Source organism: Phacochoerus africanus, chromosome 15, assembly GCF_016906955.1.
Source record: "Phacochoerus africanus isolate WHEZ1 chromosome 15, ROS_Pafr_v1, whole genome shotgun sequence".
Classification (NCBI taxonomy): domain Eukaryota; kingdom Metazoa; phylum Chordata; class Mammalia; order Artiodactyla; family Suidae; genus Phacochoerus; species Phacochoerus africanus.
Window position 1 is genome coordinate 41031472 of NC_062558.1, and position 10709 is coordinate 41042180.

Below are 10709 nucleotides of genomic sequence, written 5' to 3' on the forward strand. Positions count from 1 at the left end.
ACTTCTTGCTTGTCCACACATCACCCAGCTGGGGTTGGGCCTGGGGACCAAGGATGGGTGGGGCTGGCACGCGCGTACACACACACACACACACACACACACACACATCCCACCTGTCTTCCTTGCTCTGCTGAATCTCTGAGGCCAGGCAAGGAAGCCAGAATCTTAGCTTCATCTTGAACTTCCAGTACTTCTTGCAGAACACCCCTGTAGATGAATCCTGATCCCTGGGTGCCGTGGCACATCCTGAAAGTCTTGAAGCTGCTGCAGGAACCCTGCTTGGGGTGCAGGCAGGACAACCCTGCCTGGGTGGTGCTTACTTCAAATGAATCATCAAGATTCAGCACTGATGGAGGGCAGCACCCAAATCACTCTGTTATGTTTTGGGTCCCTCGACAATTTATTTTTGATACTCTGGTTGGCTCAGAGACACAACTGTGCATGGTGTATTCACAAATGTGGAGAAAGAAAATTCTGGAAAACTGGGGGGTGGGGGAGGAGGGAATCTCTCCTTTCTCAAGACTAGGTGACTGGAGGGAGAAGCACCAAACTCCTCCTGGGCCTTGGCACTTCGGGGACCCCCTCCCTCGTTTTCTTCAGATTGTCTCCCACAACAGGCTGAGGAGGTGGAAGCTCTGCCACCTGGCCATCAGCCTTGAAAAACTGAGGTCCTCCTCCTTCTTCCTGAGGCCACAGAACACTCTGGTACCCAGTGGGAGCACAGAAGGGCAGGCCTTGCTCATGTTTCTCACCTTACAACCTCTTCTCGGCCCCGACCCTTGGGCAAGCCCATCACGGACAGAGTTGAGTTCTTGCACTTGGAAAGGGAGGTGGGGTTTGGGAAAGACTTGTCCCCAGGGGGCGCCACTAGTTGGGCCCCGTGCCCACAGGCGGGACTCGGTGTACAGGCGTGGCTGCTGCACTCTTTGCTGGGGGGGATGGGGCAGCCTCGCCGGCCCTCTTTGCCTTTTTCTTCCTTTTCTTCTTTTTGGTCCCAAGTGGTGCCTGGGCTCCATTGAGCTCAGCGGACTCCTTGCTCTGCTTCCCAACTGCGGCCTTGCCTGTGGTGGTGATTGTGGCAGCAGCAGCCACATCGGCACTGGCCTCCTTCTTGGCTTTCTTTTTCAACTTCCTTTTCTTCTTCTTTGCCTTCTCCTCCACGCTGACAGGGCCGTGGATGGCGGACTCCTGGAGGATGTCAGAGGCTGACACAGCCGCCTCCCGGCACCGCTGCAACTCCTCATCACCATCCTCGCTGCTGCAAGGGGAGGACAGTCACCACAGGGCCTCAGAGCTGCCTCTCAGTGCCTCAGTCCGAAAGCGGCCAGAGAAAGAGGGTGGCAGTTAGAGAGCGCAGGCTTGGCAGCGAGGCAGACCTGGCTCCAGTGCCAGCTGTGTGACCTCATTATGTGACTTCACTTCTCTGACCCTACGCGTCTTCATCTATGCAGTGGGGGTCTTACCAGAGCCCAGGCCTCACAGGGATGTCCCAGGAGTGAGGCGTCTGGCACAAGATGGTTCTCACAAGCAGTAAACATCCAAAGCCAACTCCCGACGGAAATCCGCACCCTCCGCCCTCCCTCTGTTTCTCCAGCTACCTGACAGGGCTCCTTCTGGGCCCGGACCTGACTGGAGCTGGTCTGTTTATGGGGGGGATGCAGGGAGGCGACTGGCCAAGAGAGAAGGCCCCAAAAAGAGGGAGCTTGAGGAGAGGGCACCATCTCACCTGGAGCTGGAAGGCAACCGTTTCCGGCGGGGTTGGGGAGCAGCTTCCTTCTCAGAGGCTCCAGGGATGGAGGTGAAGAAAAGGCGGAAGCCTGCAACCCAAAGGGTTGGGGTCAGCATCGCCAGGGCCCCCCTACCCCCAGGCACCAAGGCTGCCCTGCCTCTGCCCTCCTTTGCTCCTGGTCCAGAGGGAACTGCTGCTGTCTAGCCACAAAGTGATGCCTCAGAGGATGAGAGGCATGCTTGCTATCTGCTGGCGCAACAGGACAGGGACACTTGAGGGGATGCCAGCTGCCAAATCAGGTTGGCAAGCCCTCAGGGGCTTCTGGAAGTCAGCAGCTGAGCCTCCTGCCTAAGGAAGCTTCCAGAGTGCCTCAGGAGTTGGGCAGGGGTCGGAGACTCCTGTGGGTGAGGCTGTGGTGTGCGGTGCTGAGGGGCTCCTGCCAAGGGGCAGAGATGAGGCCGCCTCAGGCAAGGGCCTGCATCCCTAAGGGCCCCAGCTTCCACAACAGTGCCCCCCAGGAACAGTATCACCACTAAAGGGGCTGCAGCAGGGAAAGAAGGTAAAATGCCAAACCCGTATGTCCCAGCTCCAAACTCACAGTAGGTGCTTAATAAACGAAAGCTGTTATTAAAAATAACTGCTCACCGTCATCCTCTGGGGTGCCTCGTCGTACCTCAGCCTTTCTTGGCTCCTTCACTACTTCTGAGATGGTAATGGAGCTAAGGGAAGAGAAAACGGTTGATTTAGGATGAGATTTTGCATAACAAGAAATTTTTTGTTGTTGTTGTTGTTGTCTTTTTGCCTTTTCTAGGGCTGCTCCCGCGGCCTATGGAGGTTCCCAGGCTAGGGGTCGAATTAGAGCTGTAGCCGCCGGCCTACACCAGAGCCACAGCAACTCGGGATCCAAGCCACGTCTGTGACCTACACCACAGCTCACGGCAACGCCGGATCCTTTAACCCACTGAGCAAGGCCAGGGACTGAACCCGCAACCTCAAGGTTCCTAGTCGGATTCATTAACCACTGCGCCACGACGGGAACTCCAGAAAAAAAATTTTTGAATTAAAACTTTTTAAAAATTTTTTTAATGGAAGGGACAGGGTAATGTTTAAGAGCAGAAGCAGGGAGCACACTGGCCTGATAAGAAGGCTAATGCCTATAACCGTTAACATGATGAATGGCCCCGGGTAGCACAAACTGCGCTGCTTCATCCGTTTAAATCCTACTTTATTCTAGAAAGTGCTGAAGAAGTTTTGAAGATACAGTACAATCAAATCAAATGAGGGCAATTTCAAGTAAGGAAAGAGAAAAATAAGAGCTGGAAGGACAGAAAGTGCCACAACTGTGGTCAAGAAATCCTACACACTTGCTAGACAGAGGGCACACATTTTGTTTTGAACTTCCCAGCAGCAAGCACGAAAAGGGAAATATGACCAATCTAGAAAAAATGGTTCAGAGGTCAGCTCCTAGAGCAGGGCAGATCTTTTTTTTGTTTTTTGTTTTGTTTTGTTTTGGTCTTTTTGTCTTTTTAGAGCCGTACTCTCAGCATATGGAGGTTCCCAGGCTAGGGGTTGAAATGGAGCTGTAGCCGCCAGCCTACACCACAGCCACATCAACGCCGGATCCTTAACTCACTGAGCAAGGCCAGGGATTGAACTTGCAACCTCTCGGTTCCTAGTCGGATTCGTTAACCACTGAACCATGACGGGAACTCCTTTTTTTGTTTGATTTTTTTAAAAGTTTGAGCTAACTGTCGATATGCGGTGCTAAGAACTAATCCGGACAAATCCCACATACTCCTCACATGGCTTCTCCCCATGGTAACTCCATGTGTACCCAGGGGCTGTTATCATAACCAGGAAACTGACTTTGCTACAAGCCACTGACCTTTGTCAGACTTCAGACCTGGTGAAGAATCCTGATTCTGGTACTTACTAAGAAGGGACTGCATCTCTCTGAGCCTGTGCTACCCATCTGTACATTGGGAATGATGAGTCCCTGCCTCCTAGAGCTGTCACAAGGATTAAAAGAGGCAGTGGACACCAAGCCCTCAGCACAGGGCCTGGCTGCAGGCAGATGCTCAGTAAACGGCAGCTACAACAAGGATGAAGGAGGATGGAGATCAGCAACGAGCCTCATGGGAACTTCACATAAAACAAACCCTTGCTCTAGAAGCACAGGGAGAGCAGGGGTGTGGGAACCGCCAAGGCAGGGAAGCAGGGCTCTGGTGAATGCAGGCAGAGCCGTCACCATGCACCACGGGGACCAATGTTCTCAGCAACACCCTGGTGGCGAACACAGTACTTCTCCTAACTGCCCTCCAGGAGCCAGAGGCAGCCCCAAAGTCCCAGGCAGGGTGGTCTGGAGAGCGGGAGTGGAGATGATGCCGGTTAGGCTCAGACCCTGACCTGGGAATCTGACTGTCTCCAGCATAGATAACTGCAAGGCCAGGTGGGCTTTGTTCACCCCAAAACCAAACAGTCACAGAGAAACTACTCTAGTGGGTTGAAATGACAGCTGGCCTTCAACATGTATAGCACATTTTGGGGCTGTGGGGTGCAGGCTGCTGAGGCCTGGCCCAACGTTCTGTCTCCAATGAGCAGCTGGAGTGCATTTTGAGAGGTCTCACTTGTCCAAGACTATTTTAAGTTGAAGGACCACGGCCTGACCATCCCATCCTTAATCTCTCTTTCTTTCTTCTTTCTTTCCTTTTCCTCTTTTTTTTTTTTTTTTTCTGCCTTTTTGGGCTGCACACGCAATACATGGAAGATCCTGGGCTAGGGGTCCAATCAGAGCTGCATCTGCAGGCTTACACCACAGCCACAGCAACATGGGATCTGAGCCACGTCTGTAACCTACACCACAGCTCACAAGAACACTGGATCCTTAACCCACTGAGTAAGGCCAGGGATCAAACCCACATCTCCACGGATATTAGGTGGGATCTTAACCCGCTGAGCCACAACAGGAACTCCCCTCAATCTCCCTTTCAAAACCTGTAGGGCTCTGTCCGGTGGGCATGGGTCTGGACCGACCAATCCTGGAACAAGGGCACCATGGCCAAATGTGTTTATAAGATGCTGGGCTAAACAAAGTTACACAGGTCTCTCTACTGCAGGACTTCTCAGAGCCTTGAATACTCTATTAGGAATGGAAATCTCCCAGGGCACAGCGGGTATTTGGGGTGCAGAGTTCCTCAACCTCTTTGCCATTGGATCTGTTTCATCGAGAGCCACATGCTAGGCTCGCAGTCCTTGGCATCTACTTTAGGAATGCTGACCTGGGTCTCTACGGATCGTCTTTTCACAGTGCCTGGCATACAGAAAGTGCCCTAGAAATAGTAACCCCATTGGTCCCTGCCCTCTTACTCTCATGGCAGCAGGATAAGGCAATGGTTAAGAACAAGTACAGCCTCTGAAGTCAAACCCACTCTGCTCCTTCCTCCCTGGGACTTCAAGCCAATGTTTCCTCTCACAGAGGGGAGCTTCTGTTTCCACATCGAGAAAATAAGGACAATGACAGGACCTATGGATAGGGTGGTTATAAAAGCAATGAGGTGAGAAATGCCATGTGCTTGAGCAGTGTGCATGCTGGGCGTCGGGCCGTGGGAGCCATTACTGTGCGATTAATCAATGAGGGCGGGAGAAGGGAACACAGGCTTCTGGTTACCTGTCCAGCAGAGCTCCCAGTTTCTTGGCTACATGGGCTCGGAATTCGGGGGTGGTCTGAAGCTCATTGCCGTCCTGTTCATGCTCATCCACCTTGTGCCTACAACACACACGAGGAAAGAGCCTCACTTCCCGCCAGCTCAGAAGCTGCCCCTGGAGGACGGGGATGACGTGTGTCTTTTTCATCCAGACATCCCAGGGTTTAATCTAGCCTCTGCCATGCAGCAGGGAGGCAACATCAATGAAAGAAAGGATGAAACTTGAACCCCAAATGCACAGTACCTGAGGCTGGGCTGGGTGGTTGGCAACTGAGTATTTGCAGCACCTGTGGAAATAACGAACACTGAGGCATTTATAAAGGAAATGACAATAACATCTGCTGTGTGCCGGGCACTATTTTATGTGATTCAGATGTATAACTCATTGAATCAATGCCATGGGGTGGGGGTGGGGTGCAGTGTTATCACTATTATCCTCATTCTGCAGAAGAGGAAACTGAGGCAAGGAGATGTAAAATTGCCAGAGATAAACAGCTAATAAATGACAGAGATGGGAGGAGCACCCAGGCTCCAAGGCCCCCTCTTAACCACCATGCTAAACAAGCAAGTCTAAGTGTAATTTGATTCCAGCATCTATTCGGTGCCTACTACGTGCCTGGCTGTGTGCTAAGTGGAGGAGAGAGAAAAAAGTTATGGGGATCACATTTTTCTAACCAAGACACTGGGATGCCTAGCCTGGCAGTCATTCACTCAACCAAATACTAAAGGTCCAATGTGACCCAGGTGGTGTTCTAGTTGCCAGACAACTTGGATGAAGATCCCAGCCCCATGGAGCTGACATTCTAGTTGGTGGAAAGTCCTGATACAAAATTAGATAAGTATAGGAGAAAAAAAAACCACAAAGCAGGGGAGGAAGGTGAGGAATGCTAGGTTAGAGATCATTTTGTAAAGGTGGGCAGGGAGCGCATCCATGATAGGTGACCTCTGCGCAGAGATCTGAGAGGTGAGGGGGTGAGTCTCATGGATCTCTAGGGCAGAGTCCTTCTGGTGGAGGGAAGGGCACCTGCAAAGGCAGAGGTCTGTCTGACGTGTTTTAGAACCAGCAAGGAGGCCAGTGTAGCTGGATCCCAGTGAGCTGTGGGAACAGCAGAAATGGGGAGTTCGTCGGGGCCAGGCCACGTGATGACCTGGGCCTTGAGCGGGGCGAGAGGAAACTGGAGGGCACAGGGGAGGGACACACACAGACTTAGGGATTTACAGACTCTCGCTGGCTGCTGCGTGGAGACAGACCGTGGTGGGACCAGGGCCGAAGCAGACTGCTGCGGTAACTGGGATGGTGTGAAGGGGCAGGGCTCTGGTTATGCAGATTGTCAGGATGGGTCAAAAGGATTTTGTAGATGGATGAGATGCATGGTGTGGGAGGTGAGTGAAAGACGGCTCTGAACTTTTTTGTTTGAATAATGGGACCAAATGTGCTTGGGTCTTTAGGGAGCCAACTGAGCCAAATGGACACGTGGAAGCTCTGGACCCAATGCAGGGCCACAGTGTATTAACCACCTCCACAGGAAACAGGTGACGCTGCACAGAATGCCAAGTGCCCTATGCTCCTGCTGGGGAACATGGAAACCTGGGATGGATAGTCTTTAAAGATCTAGTCCTTCTTCCTAAGCAACCACAAGGAAAACGACCTCTTCTGTAGTGACTGCAGAGCGATAGATGTGAGGTTCTGTCATGGACCAGAAGCAGCATCAGGCTCCAGACCCCAGATGACAGAGTTCACGTGAGCACTGGCTTGTCCACTGACAAGCAGTGTGAACTTGGGCGAGTCGTTTTACCTCCCCAAGCCTTTGCTTTTCCTGATCTATAAAAATGGGGATAAGACTACGGATTTTTCACAGCGAGCATGAGGACATAATGAAGTTTCACATTGTTTTGGACCCCTTTTGGCAAGTCCAACTCCTCCTTGGATTTGTAAGCTACTGGAGTACGTGGTTTGCCTCTTTTTATCTTCTTATCTCCAGGTCTTGGCGTAGTGCCTGGGTGTGAAATAGATGTTGCAGAAAGGAATCAAAAGTGGATGCTGCCCTAAAATTCAAGTGGCTTGAAAGTCTGGACAACCAGTTCCTCATCACTGGATTTAAGAGCTCTATCTAGAGGTTACATTAACATAATAGTGACCTACATTTCCACATAGTCATGGACCAAAGGGTGGGAGTTTTGCCCACAGTGGGCACGTATCTGTGGCAGGGAGTGGTATAATAGCAGCTAGTAGCATGAGTTTGGGGTCAAAGAGACCTGGGATTTATGCCTGGTTTTGCCACTTACAAGCTACAACCCTGGCCAAGTTATTTCACCTGACCATCAGTTTTCTCATCTGTAAAATGGGGCTAATAATTTCCTCTTTGTGGAATTACAGGGAGGGCTCAACTCATGGTGGTTGTTATTATTGGAATTGCCCAAGAATGTATATATATAAGTGTCTAGCATCTTGCCTGACACATAGTAGGTGCTCAATAAAAAGCAGTGCTCATTATTAGCAGCTACAACTACTTTGATCAGGAGAAGATTTACGACATCACAACAAAGAGTTGTGAAGCTGATGATACCTTGGATGTCACTTCTTACATGTCTATTTCTTTACATGATGGTCAAAAGCTTATTCGTGTTTGGGACTCGGAACAACCCAACTGCATTTTAAAGACAAGGAAGCTGTGGCTCCCAAAAGCTATGATACTTGTTCAGGGACTGCATCAGAGCTGGTGCTTAAAATCAGGTCCTCCTTCCACTACCACACGGGAACCCATTCTGTCAAGGCAGAAGCAACTGGACTGGGAGGCTGGCTGGAGTCTCAGCTTCTCACTCATTACAGGTGCCTTCTGGGCAAGTTCATTCATTTAAGAACTATTTTCCTGAGCACTATGTAGGCCCTGGGGAATACCGTGGTGAAGGAATCCCAGCCCTTGCAAAGTCCACATCATGTAACCTCTCACTCAGTAAATATTTGTAGAGCAAGTATGGGCCAGAGTTGACTCTAAGGGCTGGGGACTCAGGGATGAAAGGAAAAAAGATAAGAGGCAACTGTAGAAGAAAGGAAAGCATTATATATGAAGGGAATCCCACAAAGTATGACGATGATGGAGAAAAGGTACGTAACCCTGCTTTCCCAAAGAGACGGTATCTCAGCTGTATTAAAGGATGAGTGGGGATCAGACGGTCCATGAAGGAGGAGGGGGAAAGCAATCCATGAAGAGAGACTAACTACATAATTACTGCTCTTATTGGGTCTTTTGTTGTTGTTGTTGTTATTTCCCCAATACAATTTTTTTTTCCTACTGTACAGCATGGTGACCCAGTTACACATACACGTACACATTCTTTTTTCTCACATTATCATGCTCCATCATAAGTGACTTTACTGGGTCTTTAATATGCGTCAAGCACTGCAGGTGCATCATCTCAGTTACTTCGCAAACTTATGGGGTGGGCACTACCATCATTCCCACTTTATAGATGAGGAAATTGAGGTAAAGTGAGATTTAAATACCTTGCCCAAATTCTAACTGCCAGTGAGTGACAGAGATGGAAGGACATTTCTCTATATAGAAAATGAAAACTGCAGGAGTTCCCATCATGGCTCAGTGGTTAAGGAATCCAACTAGGAACCATGAGGTTGTGGGTTCGATCCCTGGCTTTGCTCAGTGGGTTAAGGATCCGGCGTTGCCGTGAGCTGTGGTGTAGGTTGCAGATGTGGCTCGGATCCTGCGTTGCTGTGGCTGTGGCTGTGGCGGTGGCTACAGGTCTGATTAGACCCCCTAGCCTGGGAACCTCCATATGCCAGGGTACAGCTCTAGAAAAGACAAAGAAAAGAAAAGAAAGAAAGAAAGAAAAGAAAATGAAAACCTCAGAGTAGTTACGGTGCCCAGAAATGAGTCTGGAGCCTACCCACAGGAAGTATGCAGTGTGGCAGGAAGGTAAGAAGGGACAGGTAGGCAGGAAAAGGACTACCAAAGGGCCTGTAAGTCCTTTTAAAAAAAAACAAACAAAAAAACCCCAGGGATTCTTAACCTTGCTTTGCCATGGTCTGCTCTGGCAGTCTGGTAAAGCCTGGATCCCTTCTCAGAGCAATAGTTTAGATGCAAAAAAATATAACATATAGGATTACAAAGAAGACCAGTGATACTGAACTTCACTTATTGTTAATAGAAAAACACCAAGTGTGTGTTATTAATATATATACTTCTTCATTAATGCATTAAATAAGATCTACTAATGGGTATACAAATTACCATAATTTTATTTTATTTTATTGGCCAGGCCTGCAGCATGTGGAAATTCCCAGGCTAAGAACTGAACCTGTGTCACAAAAGCGACCCAAGCCACTGCAACGACAATTCCATATCCTTGTGCCCACTGCGCCAATAAGAGAACTAAGAAATTACAGACATGCGTGTAAATGATTTTTTTCAACATTTTATTGTGAATAAAATATTTTGATATATCTGCAAAGGCTGTAACGAGATATGAAAACCTGTAGCTTTTGTAAGTAACAGGTATTGCCAAAACTACTGTGGCTTGTTGTTCACATGCATGATGAAAACAGATGCTAAATTTCAGAGATTAATGAGAGTATAAATGAAATATCTTTCCCTTTCAGATTCACTGACCCTCTGAATTCTGACCATAATTTGGGTACCCTTATGTTAAAAGGCGTTGGATTTATTCCCAGGGCACTAGGAAGTCAGGGTCAGAGATACATGTTGGGTACAGTTCGCTGGCAGCCCCAGGGTATGAGAATGTGTTGGTAGCGGGAAAAGACTGAATGTGGGAAGGGGATTGTTGCAGTCATCTGGGAGAGGGAGAGGGCTGCCCAGTGCGTCACAGTTAGGATAGACCCCAAGGAAGCAGAGTCAAGAGACATCCTGGTGCCTTGGTTTCCCTGAATGGGATAATGGAACGATTCTCCCTGCTGTACTTGTCCGCGCTTTAAATCTGAACCCCTGACCCCAGAGACTCCTCAGGGAAAGAAGTCGAGTCCCGCCTCACCATCCATTCTCTCAGGTCGCAGAAGATCCTACGCCCTTCGGCCAGATTCCCCGAATATAGTCCCCTACCGGCTTTTTGCTTCTCCAGGCCTCTCGGGCGCTGCTCCAAACCCCAGGCCGGCATTGCCGCCTCTCGGCACCGCTCCAGCTCCTCTGCATCGCTGCTACTGCTGCTACTACTCTCCAAGTAGCTCATGGAACCACTGGGCGCCGCCACCTTGAGTCACCGCAAAGGATTGTGGGGAGCGCCTCCTGGAGCGATCCTTCTCCCTG

At 49.8% G+C, this 10709-nt stretch overlaps 1 protein-coding gene across 2 annotated transcripts; it reads right to left on the bottom strand.

The window, feature by feature from the left end:
* Positions 1–339: 339 nt before the first annotated feature.
* C15H12orf43 (chromosome 15 C12orf43 homolog) lies at positions 340–10684 on the bottom strand. Of its 2 annotated transcripts, none has more exons than XM_047760947.1 (6): positions 10506–10684; positions 5678–5720; positions 5397–5495; positions 2375–2448; positions 1727–1817; positions 340–1255 (listed from the first exon to the last, which is right to left on the bottom strand). In XM_047760947.1, the coding sequence occupies exons 1-6, from the start codon at positions 10630–10632 to the stop codon at positions 868–870; spliced, it is 822 nt and encodes a 273-aa protein (XP_047616903.1). In that variant the 5' UTR covers positions 10633–10684; the 3' UTR covers positions 340–867. The 2 variants fall into 2 exon arrangements, with proteins under 2 accessions (XP_047616903.1, XP_047616902.1); XM_047760946.1 differs by having other exon boundaries at positions 340–1258.
* Between the last annotated feature and the right edge of the window lie 25 nt (positions 10685–10709).